Raw genomic sequence first — 12,804 nt, forward strand, 5'->3', positions numbered from 1 at the left:
ACGATATTCAGTTTATTTGAAGTTCAAATCTTAGTAGTTGAAAATTTTTTTTTTTTTATTTCCATATTATGATTGGATTTCTTGTTGGAAGCAAGAGTTTAGTGGTTAATGTTTGCAAGTTTTACGTATGCTTTGTAGCCTTGTTTATATCAGTTTCTTTAGATCAATAAAATTTTTTATTTGTCTGCAGAAAAAGACAAAAAAAAAATAGAAAAACAGTTATAGAGGGAAACTGTATCCGTTATGAGCTGGAAGAAACAAGAATAGCCTTGTAGCTAGCTTGGGAAATGCTTATAAGAAAATAGTACATAGAAAAACAGGTTGGTTCTCTCTTGGAAAATCCGAAAGCTGGTGACGGAAATAAGGCAATTAGAACCTATTTGGAGCAGACAAATTACAGTCAAATTTAGGAAATATGTAGGACTTGTTCCTCTAGTTCTTGGAATAATTCAGCTTCAAGTTAAATTAGGAAAGATTTACACTTTTAGAGTCCAAAAGTGCATAGAATTCATCTATCTTTTTCATTTGTTTATACCTTCATTTTAAACATTTGCATTTAGCAGTCCTGTTATAGTGAATTTGTGGAGTGCTTAGGAGTTTAACTGAACTTAGTGTCACGCTGTTAATTCTGTGTCTGAAGCTCAGTTTTCCAAATGGTGTAATAAGCTATTCCATTAAAAAAAATCCTTAAAAAATCCTGAAATACATTCAATTTCATAGAATCATAAGGGATAACGTCGTGTTCTGGTTCATTCTAGCTGGAGATCCTCAAAATCAATGAAAGACTGTTTCCATAGGATTCTCAGCAATAAAATCCAAAAAGAAATTGTTCAGAATTTGTCCTCGTTTTCGCATTCAACAAAGATAACTGATAGCTGTAATGGCATATGACGAGAATATTTTGATTTTATCAAGCAACCAGATACATTAATTTGCTACTTGTTAGGAGTCATTACTACAGAAGTAAACACAATTTTCACTCAGTACTGAGTTATGGGGTCGCTTCTGTTTCCCAAACATCTTCTTGTTATGACTCTTTTTTCATTGTATAGCAGTTCGATTGCACAATATGAACTGGAAAGGAGTGCTCTATATGCTCTCAAGCACAAGTTTAATGATCCATTCCTAAATGATAACTGGACTGGGCTTCAGTGCTACGAAAATATGGCATTCTGGTATGGAATTCAGTGCATAAATGGCCGTGTCACTGCAATATTATTAGAAGGAAGGGGATTATCTGGGACAGTAAGTGCTGATGCATTTGTTGTGCTTTCTGAATTGGTTACCCTCAGCTTCAAGAACAATTCATTGTCAGGGAATATAATGGATTTCTCTTCCAATCCGAAGTTGAAGGATATTGTTCTGTCAAAAAACATGTTTGATGGACCAATCCCACGTTCACTTCTTAGTCTTAATTTCTTGGAGTCATTGCAGCTTCAGGAGAATCATTTGACAGGTACAATACCAGAATTCAACCAATCCAGTTTAACAGCGTTCAATGTCTCCAACAACAATATCAGCGGCCCAATCCCAGGAACTCACACCCTGAAGTCGTTCAGCGCTGCTTCCTTCTCTAACAATGGCCCCAATATGTGTGATTCATCAAATTCTGGTACCTGCTATTATAGTGAAAATGACACAGCAGGAGACTCCAGAAAGAAATACGTTTTAACTATATTTCTAGTTTTTGATATTATTGGTCTAGTTACTGTGATTTTGCTCCTAATTCTTTACTGTAAGAAATCTAGGCAGCTTAAGAAGCTGATCGAAAGATACCGTCTTGAAGAAAAGGATGATGATTTAGAGTTGGAGGAGGGGAGCAATTCTTACAAGGAAAGTAAATATGAAAGCAATATTCATGCAGAGGAGAAGAGATTGAGTAATGCAAACGAAGAGAAGGGAAATCTCATATTCATGGAGGATGAAGCAGGTTTTGACCTAAACGATCTGCTGAGGGCTTCTGCAGAAGGGTTAGGTAAAGGGCTTTTTGGCAATACTTTCAAAGCTAAAATGGAAGGCAGGCCAACTGTTGTTGTAAAACGCCTGAGGGATTTGAAACCATTGAGCAACGAGGAATTCACCAAGCTAATACAAATAATTGCAGATCAAAAGCATCCAAATTTGCTTCCCTTACTCGCTTACTACTATTCCAAGGATGAGAAGTTGTTCGTCTACAGATATGCCAAGAATGGAAACATCTTCAACCGCCTTCATGGTGAGATTACCAATTACATCTTCCACTTCTCTTTTTTCAAATACTTTAAATTTTGATGATTCCATTTATACTATATATCTTATCCGCTTCTTCAAAATTCTGGAAAAAACCATACAAAAGAATATGGTGTCAAGGAATGATTTCCCTACCAGGCGTCTTGAACTAATGATTTTGTGAATTGATGGATATTGCAGGAGGGAGAGGTACCAGGGACCGGATTCCTTTCAGATGGAGCTCTAGATTATCTGTTGCTCGAGGCGTGGCAGGAGCCCTGGAATATCTTCATCTCAATCCCAACGCTTCCCATTGCCCTGTTCCTCACGGAAACCTGAAATTGTCAAACATTCTCCTTGACGAGAACGACAAGGTTCTTGTTTCCGATTATGGTCTCACTTCCCTCATAGCCCTTCCTATCGCCGCTCAACGTATTGTCTCATTCAAGTCACCAGAGTACCAGAACTCGAAAAGGGTTTCAAGGAAGTCCGACGTCTGGAGTTACGGCTGCCTTCTTCTGGAACTATTAACAGGAAGACTCTCAGCTCACTCAGCTCCTCCAGGCATCAATGGAGTGGATCTTTGTAGCTGGGTTCACCGAGCCGTTAGAGAAGAATGGACAGCTGAGATATTTGATATGGAGATATCGGTGCAGAGAAGTGCTGCTCCTGGAATGCTGAAGCTACTACAGATTGCTATCCGCTGCTGTGATAAGGTCCCGGAGAAGCGGCCTGAAATGACGGAAATTGTGAGAGAGATAGATAACATAAAGGCTGTTGAATCAGATGATGAAGAGGAATTGTCTGCGGATCAATCATTAACAGACGAGTCTTACTCCACAAATGCTTCCTCAGTGATGGTAGTTGGCGGTGGAAGAAGTCGGTTGAAACAGTAGATCTTCAAATTTTACAAGAATTTATCGTTTTTAATGAGACAAAAAATTGGGTGCAACATCGACTACGGATTCCAATCATGCAATCAGAGTCGAGCTTTTAAATTTTTGTTGAAATATTTGATACTCCACGTTGATTCTACCCGATTTTCTTCCATTTTTCTTTCTGTTGCAGGAGTAGCAATCACTCCAAATTTCTCTAATAAATTACTATAGTTGTATCTTATATTTTTCATATCATCCATGTTCTTGTTGCTTCACTAAATTTGTCTGAAAATGTTGCCAGTTGGGTTATTTAAGCATAGATTACCATTGCTGTTCCTGATTTGATAAAAAAAAAATAAAAAATGTGATTAAAAATATAATTTAAAATATTTGATTGTTTATTATTACCGAAAAAATATTGTTCGTATATTAAAATGTCTAATAAATATATATAAAATTATAAAAATAAAAAAATAATTTCTTTTTTAAAATATTTTTTTAACCGTAAATACAATCTTTTACATTTGGTTTTAAAATCAAACTTTTTAACAAAGTTCAAACTAATAAATTTTTTAACAGAAAGCACTTTTAATTTCAAAGGCAAATAAATGGAAGATAATTAGAAATTGGTCCCCGACTATGCCGTAGTCATAATTTTTTATTTAAAAAAAATACTCCCCTAAACTTACAGTTTAAAATTTTAGATATTATTTGATACATAAGATAATAAATATAATAAAATAATAATTATTTTATATTACATTTGATTTAAATTAAAAAATAAAATTATAAAAAAATTAATTATATAATTAGGATAAAATAATTCAATCTTCTTTAAGGGAAATAATTATTTTTTAATTTATAAGATTATATTTATATTTTTTATTATATTTTTAAAAATTATATATAATTTAAATTATATAAATTTTTAAAAAATAATTTTAATCAATAAATAAACTATTATATCTTAATCTTTATACATATCAAAATATAATATAAAATAATATTATTTAATTTAATATTATTTATAATATTATTTGATTTATAAATTTAAAAATGATTACGTATAGATGTAATTGTATGAGGTAATATCTCATTGTAATATTTTTTATTAAATATTTTTTAATATTTAAAATTATTGTAAAAAATTTTTATACTATGTATTTATAATACAAATTAATATATAAATATGATACACGGAAATTATTTTCTGGCTACATTCCTGTTTTGCCGGTTTAGTTTCATCAAAAAATTAATTTGTTTTTTCTCCTTTCGATCTCATCTTTCTTTTTATCAAATTGATTTTCCAAAAGACTTAGCAAATAATGTAAATGTAAATCCAAAATCTGAAACTTTTTGCTGTCATTTTTGTCTTTCTAAACTGTTTGAAACACTTCGGGTCACCTTAATAATTCTCCATTCTCATTAACGTTCTCCATTAACAAAATGAACGAAGCATCTGAATCTCTGAAGTTGGGGAGCTTTGTTTAAAATTCTCAAATACGGGTTCGATTTTATGGAATAATAATGGCAGCTATTGCTTCAATTCGGGAATTTACCGGGCAACTTTCGTCCGCTGTCAAAAGGTTTGCTCCATTTCTCTTTTTTAGTTATCTCATTCTTGTTTGGGTTTAACTTTCTTTTACCATTCGTTATCTATCTGATTTCCAAAATGTCTAAGAATTGAAGGAAAACGAACATTTTGTTCTTTGCTTTTCTGCAATTAAATTTTGTAAATCTAGGTGAAGTTATGTCCTTTGTTGACATTCAATAGAAATAAATTCTGGGTTTTATAAATGGACTTGAATCTATGATGGAACTTCTGTTGTTGAAGTCTTTTTGGCTTTAGCTTCTGAAGGTGTCCGCAAAAAGAAATACCATGTTTATAATAGGACTTTTTCTTCAAATAAAAATTTCAACTGTATCTGTCATATTGAAGGAGTTTGGTGACAGACATTCTTCTTCTCCTTTTTTTATTGCAGGGATCCTTTACTCAGATCCTTTCGTTTTTTTCAAAATGAGTCCTTTTTTGTCTAGACAATGCCTTAATTGCATCAAATTTGCAAACCAGAGAAGCTATGTGGCTGTCAAGACAATGCCTTAATTGCATCACATTTGGAAACCAGAGAAGCTATGTGGCTGTGAGGCCTTTGTTACATGCACCCTATGTAGCCTCTCCTTTTGATTTTTCTTTGGTATCGAAGCCAAATGCATTTCAGCATCAGAACATTCTTTGCAGATGGCTGGGTGCAAGATATATGAGTAATGCATCAATTGAGCTGAAAACAGATGAGGATATTATCAGGTTTTCTTTTAATAAGCCTCTCGCTAGATTTGTTTCCACAAATAACAAGGGGACAACCAAACGACAGAAAATGTCTAAAAGGGCAAATGAACTTCGTTTATATCCTCTAAAGGCCAAAAGGAAGATGAATTCGTCAAACCCTGAAGTTAGGATTAGGTATAAACTTGAGAAGGTTATATAGCATCTCATTTTAACTACAGTGTCTTTTGGTTAAGAAAGTCTTATCTTTTTGTTGGATATGAGCTTTCTTAGTCTTGTGAATTTTTTTCTGTTTCTTTCTTTCTCTCTTTTCAGGTTCATCTGAACTTAATCATCTGCATTTATTCCAAAAGGATATTTGTTTGATTATTATGTTTGTAAAAACATCAGGCCAAAAGAAAGGAAGCTTGGTTGATTGAAATATTAAGAAAATATGATGTTTCCAAGGCCCCATCCGAAGCTTATGATCCTGAGATTTTAACTGAGGAAGAGAGACACTACCTAAAGCGTACTGGTGAGAAGAAAAATAATTATGTTCAAGTTGGAAGACGGGGAGTATTTGGAGGTGTTGTTCCCAATATGCATCTCCATTCGAAGAAACATGAAACTGCGAAGGTCATTTGCAAGCCTTGCAAGCCAGGGGAAGTTCATGAATATGCTGAAGAACTTGCTCGAACCTAACAATACTATAATATTCTACCGAGGAAAGAATTATGTGCAACCAAAAATTATGTCTCCACCAGATACCCTATCTAAAAACAAAGTATAATTGCTTTCCTTTCTTTGATAATCTGTCTTTTGCTTATATATTAGAAATTTTTTTATTTTTTTAACTTTTCCTCGTTGGTAAATAATTGGTTGTTTTCTGAGTGGTTTCACTTGGTTTCAATCATCTGAGCTTGCATCAGTGCATAAAGCTACTAATGCATCAGGTTTTTTATTTTTTATTTTTATTTTTTGTGTACAAATACTTCAATTTTCATTACTAGAATTTTGGGTTGGTCTACCAGCTTGGTGCCCATAATAATTTGGGGTTTGTTTATGCTATTAGAGAAAGCACAATTCAGTTTTGTCCTAATTGTAATGTATCTGATATTTTCTCTCTTTAGTGAAGTTGTTTGTTGTTCAAAAAGAATACAGTAGCTTCTTCATGGCTCACTCTTTAGAGGGATTAAGCATGATTTCGATATAATAGTATTTGCTTTTCCTATTAAAATATTGTAGGCTTTGGAAAAATACAAGTATGAACAATCCCTTGATCATACAAGTGAGTTCATTGACAAGTTGGATAAGGACCTGGAAGAGTGTCTTGAGCATAAAGCTCGATACAAAAATGCAAAGGATGGTGCAGCACAGGATTTCCTGGTAAGTATATTACAGCATTCTTTTGTGAAATATTGCCACATTTCAGTTTCCAAACAGTGCCATTATGAATAGATTTGGTTCCTAATCATTTAATGTTGCTGCAGTTATGTATTTAAAATCCCTTTTTGAAAAAGAATATATGTGCATAGGCAGAATCTGTTTTGGGGACAAGTGATACCTTCTGTGTTCTGTGTTATTGGTGAAACTTAGCAATAAGCAGACATTCGGATCTTAGAAGATTTCAAATGATGACTTAAAAGAGTTATTCAAGTTTCTTTAAAAAGAGAGAAAAAAACAAAAAAACAAAAAAAACAAAAGTTGTAAAACATACTTGTCAAGTTTAGTGGGTGTTACATACCCTTGTTAGATACACAAGTTTATAGGTGTTCCAGATATAAATTAGAAATTCTCTGCTGGGATTGTGATCCTCGAAGACTTCATAAAATTGATGAATAGGCTTTGTTCTTTCTGTATCGAAGCCAAGTGCATACTGGCTAAAGCTCCCTTGAAGCGAATGCAATGATGTAGTCGGCAAAAATACATACTGTTTGGAGATGATGGTTTTGCGTTGTCATTAATTATATTTTAGCACTCGTTCTCAGAAGACCAGTTGCATGTTCAAAGAGACATTGTTTAGTTTACTCATTTGTTAGTGACCACTGCCATGTGCTTTTGACATGGAGCCATTATTTATATCGACTAAAGAACCAAGAAATTTTACACCTACAGTTGTAACTTGTTGCTGCCAAAAACTTATTGGTTTCTCTTTGCTTTGACTATAAATTGAGGAAAATGGTTGATCTTATGGACTCTATACTTCTAGATTATGACTCTTGATTTTACGTTTCGGTGAAGGAGAATATGTCAATTAATCCTGGTCGTATCATCTCATTGGCCTATTGTATCACCTGCCTATTCTCTTTCTCTTGTTGGTTGTTTCACTTTAACCTGTCTGGTTTAGATTATATCTATACCTGTTAGATGTTTGATATATAAAGGCTATGCCAATAAATAAATAAAAGAATTATGAATCTGTTTGTTTATCCCCATGCCTTTTCTTCTTTGATCAAGGCTTGTCTATTTTGATGCGGGACGATAATAGATGCAACTCAACTTTGAGTTAAATAATCATATTCTTGACTAGATGATGCTGCCTTTGGGTGAAAGGATGATTGTGTTTTATCTGCTTTCATGAGATCAGAAACATTTACACGTGCTAAGCATTTGGTTGATTACATCAAAGTCCAGGCATGAAATACGCATGATCTGGCTTCATCTAAGCTTCCGTTGCCATTGGACGTGTATCTAATGATACTTGCTGGACACAGTCACTTGATTGGGGAACCTGCCATTTGCGTCTGCACCGCTTTCAGATGTTCTAACAACTGGATTTCTGCCCATGGTATGGAAAAGAAAGCCCCATTATATCAGACATTTGGTGCTGTTCCATCTTTAAAAATTGTTCACCTTTGGTGCTCTGACCTTCAAATTTTATATCAATTGAGTTCAGTTGGAGCTTCGTTTTAGCTGAATGTTTTCTCACCTAATCTCTTTTTAGAACCTTAAAAGTTGTTTTCCATTGGCGAGTGGTCAAATTTAGAACATTATTTCTATCAAAAAGTGTACCCATTAAATGCCACGTAAATGTGAAATGACTGGTTCACTTTCCATGGAACAATGAAGCAAACCCAACATAAGAGCAAACCATGAGAATAAGCGAGGAAATTCATTTTATAAGAGGTTTACTCGTATCACGAAGAATAATGTTCCACATCAGGAAAAAAACTTGGAACAATAGACATTTCATTTCCCACAATTCTCAACTGCATAAATGTTGCAACTTGTCAACATCTTTTAACAAAGTTTATTCACGGAAACAACTGAAAATTACTCATTACGTATCTAGGTATTAGAATTAACAATCGATGGTCCTCAGAAGATCGGAAGATTAACGGCAGTTTCTCATTCATTGACAGTACCATTGTCTGGCTGAGCACTCCTTCCATCTACATAATGGCATGATGTTTTGAATTGATTAAGCACCATTTTCCCACCGAAAAAAAAAAGAATGTTGATGCAAAAAGTACATTCGACCCTAGGAGTTTGCTATTTCAAGAACTAGGCATACCTTCACCATCTGATGGGGCGCAAGGGGACTTCCTATATCGTGTTAGCTGTTGTGTGGGCTGAAGACATAGAGCGGATATAACATAATCATAATCACCATAAGAGTACTAAATAAATGCGTGATAAGTGACTAAATCACAGCAAAAACAAAAGTAGGATGTAAGAACTGTATGATTCCTCACTATGATCCCAGAATCTAGACCATCTCAAGATGATCCTGATTCTTAGCTTTATCAAAATCAGAAAAAGCTCAGCAGACTTCAAAAACACACATCAGAAAATATTGTTAAAAAAAAAAAAAAAGCAAACTGCAATAAACAGATCATCCTATTTCTGAAAGTATAGAGTTTCAAATTACAAACATAAACTGCATAAAATTTTCACCGCAACATGATTCTTGATATAACTTGTATCCAAACCATAAATTTCACACTTCATAAAAACCCTCAGACAGATACTCAGCATGAAATAAAAGTAAAATCAATTATATAGAAGAAACAAACGATAGCATCAGCATCGTGCTAATACGCTCTACTAAAACAAACGGAGTGATTAAAGTATTCACTGTATGCTAAAATTTAGGTCTTGTTAATGCAAATGCTAGATCACAAGATATTTTTACATCATCTTCCCTTTCCCAACATAATAAAAGCAAGTAAATCCAAAAACCCCAATGAAACACGATTGTTTGTGAACCTTTTATTGACATGAGTTGAAAAACCTAGCCCATGCAGAACCTTTATTAAAGTAAGCCACTTTGCTCCAGTAATTAAAGGCCTTAGAGAATCTACATAATGCAATCCCTTTTGCTCCTCCATACAAGTAAAAGTTCCAGTAAAGTCTATTCACTATCCTTATAACCAATTAAGAGGCTTATTTGTGACCAAATTAAAGTGTCTGAATAAAGTAGAACAGAGTGATTTAAACTTTTGACCAATTAGAGAATCCTAAAAAAGTGGACCACAAAGATTTAAGCTGTCTCTAAAGAGTTCCATCTTGCAGCATTAGCAAAGGACTAGCTACTCCTCTGGCTCTCACTAACCAGAGGAATCTACTAGAATTCTTAAAATAAACATTCACATACAAATTTCTCACCATGTTATCCTTCAGATTTAGACCAAAATATGTGCTTCAAGGAAGTCAAATCTCATTACACAAGAAGGGATATAAAATTAAATATTTTACAAGCATTGAATTAACACCTGCAATTTGGGCCGAAGGGCTTCAAGCGGTCCTTTGGGCTTCTCAATACCTTGCTGTTAGTATCCAAGAACATAAAAAGATAATGGAAACTTCAGCTTAATCTGGATTCATTAGCATTGCCAAGCTAAAATAACAAAAACATAAAAAAATTAAGATTGGCTGGGAGGTGGCGAGAATCTTTAAAATACCTTTCCAAGTGCCCAATCAGCAGAGTCAAAGTAAGCACGTTCATGATCCTGACAACACAATAAAAAGCTTAGATGAGAATCAGCACATGCCAGAAACCAAAAACTTTACAATTGTCCTACAGAAATTACCTTAGAAATGAGTGGTGGTTTCTTGGGCATAATCCCTCCATATTTTTTCTTTAAAGCTGCCTCCTAAGAACAGACATAAAAAAAATAAATAAATCAATGCAACTGTAGAACTCCTGAGAAAAAAATTTAATCCAGTACATAGCTAAGATGTTTAATCAATCAGCATTCCACAGAGAAGCAAGATAAGAACACAACCTCCTCTTGAGATGACAGCATGGATTTTTCACACTCCTGTGCGACATTTCCATCTCCTTCTTGCTCCTTGACATTCTCCATGCCTGACATTAGTTCCTACCAACCACCAACTAATAGCAGCTACGATAGCAGACAAATGATTAGCTTAAAACTTCAGTAATGCTAAAACTTTGACAGATGCTATGGACCACAAAAGAAATTTTCACTTATTCCCATCAAGTAAATGAGGTTGACAATGTAGAATAAGAATATAAAATCTTAGTAAACCGGAGGGAAAATATCAGCCAATAGGCGATGATGCAAGTAGATACAGTTCTCAGTGAATGCATATTCTACTAAGGTCCTACGTACCAATTATAAGCATAGCTAAAAAAGCATCAGGCAACGCTTAGTGAAAGAGCACTCAATGACAATTAAAAGAGTTCACTAAACATTCATATTCAAGTAATGAGATGACGAAATCAAATTCAGGAAAAAATTTTGAGAAAAAACTGGATTCATTCAACATATTACTAAATTACCAGGCCTTCAAATACGATTATCCCTAAATATTACTTCTTGATGCACAGTGTTATACATCAAAACCAATTATATGATTGCAAGGGATTCAAAATCGGACAACCTCAGTTATCAAAAAAAATAAAAAAATTATATGACTGTAATAACAATGAAATGCCCAAAAGCCATATATTTTACATTTTATAATACATACAAAAAATCCACAGTAAAAAAGCATTAAATTAAAATCTATGTATATACTGATAACAAAACCTAACCATTAAATTTAATTAATTTGACAAAAAAGAAATGAGATCCTTAACTAAGCTAGAAAATTGAATTAAAAAACTATGCAGATCCACACCTAATTGGCAATCAAACCAAATTCATTTTTCCAACTAATAACAAATCAAAACCTACATAAAAAAAAAAAAAAAAACCCAAAACCCTACGTGCTTTTTTTTTACACAAATTAATAAGCAAATAAATGATAATAAATTGGTGTTAAATTTAAAGATCAGGCAAAGAAAATGAGAAACGAGAAAGAAAGGATACCTGAATGCACGCACAGCACTCTGCTGAGATTGGAAATTCAAAGGAAAAGATTTTCGGACGGCGTTTGATAAACATAAATAGAAAATATTTTTTGCATTCGTTGAAATATTTCGGTGGAGTTGTTTTATTTTAATAGAATCATGATAAGGACACGGATTTTTTATATTCTTCTATTTTTGGCAACAATGTTTGTTTCAAATTACTCATCTAACTTTGTAATTTATCGTTTTCGTGTGTGTTTATGGTGGCCAAATACGTATTTTTACTACTCATAAGTCATAATCTACATAGATTCAATCTCGCTGAATACTTGAATTCAATTCAACTTTAAATAAAGTTTAATTCTAAGTTTCGAACTCTTTACATAAATTAATAATAAATAAGTTTAATTTTTATAATAATATTTTTTATAATTCAATTATTACATTGAATTTGAATCAAACTCAAATTTTTTATTATGTTGATTCATTTGACTCAATTACATTTTAAATTTCTTTTATCAATTGTATTTATTTTTTAAATTAAATATTAATTTATCTTTAGGATGGTATGTAAAAAATATTATTGAATGTTGAATTTCTACATATAAATAGTAGAGTTAGGTTTAGTTTGAAATTGACTATGTTTTTAGTGAGAAGTCAATTGTTATAAAAAATTGTCAATTGCATTGATCATTCCTTTTGGTATTAATGGTTGGATTTGTTTTGTTGTTTGTAGCTAGGGATGGCAAAATTCGACCCGAACTCGATTCAACTTAATGCTTAAAAATTTCGAATCCGATCTTATCTGAAATTTTTTTTGTTTTTTCATATCCGAACCCAAACCCGATCCGACACTATATAAACAGTACCCGACCCGACTCGAAATTAATAAAATATTATTTTTTAAATATAAATATTTAAAAATATCATTATATAAATATATATATATAATTAAAAAATTAAAAAATTAATTTAAAAAATTATTTATATATATATCGGGTCGGGTAAGGTCGGGTTTGCCTAAAACCCGACCCGACCCCGACCCGACTTCCGATTTTCAAAAAAAAAAAACCGACCCTAAAAAATCGGGTCGGACCGAAACCTGTCGGGTACGAATTTTTTTGCCTTCCCTATTTGTAGCCATCGTTGAAATCTGATCTGCCGGCCAACTGGTCAATTTTTTTATTTTATTC

At 33.0% G+C, this 12,804-nt stretch overlaps 2 protein-coding genes and 1 pseudogene across 3 annotated transcripts; 2 read left to right on the forward strand and 1 right to left on the reverse strand.

Annotated features, from left to right (window-relative positions):
- Window positions 1-681: 681 nt before the first annotated feature.
- Window positions 682-3,270, forward strand: LOC111281631 (pollen receptor-like kinase 5). Its single transcript, XM_022869317.2, has 2 exons — window positions 682-2,215; window positions 2,410-3,270. Exons 1-2 carry the CDS (start codon window positions 994-996, stop codon window positions 3,102-3,104), a joined length of 1,917 nt encoding a protein of 638 aa, XP_022725052.2. The 5' UTR covers window positions 682-993; the 3' UTR covers window positions 3,105-3,270.
- A 1,027-nt stretch (window positions 3,271-4,297) lies between these two features.
- LOC111282079 (putative CRM domain-containing protein At3g25440, chloroplastic) lies at window positions 4,298-7,562 on the forward strand (annotated as a pseudogene). The gene is made up of 5 exons (XR_016342276.1): window positions 4,298-4,672; window positions 5,069-5,563; window positions 5,761-6,133; window positions 6,595-6,735; window positions 6,840-7,562. The product of XR_016342276.1 is annotated as a putative CRM domain-containing protein At3g25440, chloroplastic (transcript).
- Window positions 7,563-8,521: 959 nt separating this feature from the next.
- On the reverse strand, window positions 8,522-11,787 carry LOC111282080 (uncharacterized). Its single transcript, XM_022870007.2, has 7 exons — window positions 11,631-11,787; window positions 10,578-10,697; window positions 10,383-10,445; window positions 10,254-10,301; window positions 10,065-10,118; window positions 8,864-8,921; window positions 8,522-8,741 (listed from the first exon to the last, which is right to left on the reverse strand). Exons 2-7 carry the CDS (start codon window positions 10,665-10,667, stop codon window positions 8,698-8,700), a joined length of 357 nt encoding a protein of 118 aa, XP_022725742.2. The 5' UTR covers window positions 10,668-10,697; window positions 11,631-11,787; the 3' UTR covers window positions 8,522-8,697.
- Window positions 11,788-12,804: the final 1,017 nt, after the last annotated feature.

This window comes from Durio zibethinus, chromosome 5 (genome assembly GCF_047325235.1).
Source record: "Durio zibethinus cultivar Kanyao isolate XHJ-2024 chromosome 5, ASM4732523v1, whole genome shotgun sequence".
Classification (NCBI taxonomy): Eukaryota; Viridiplantae; Streptophyta; class Magnoliopsida; order Malvales; family Malvaceae; genus Durio; species Durio zibethinus.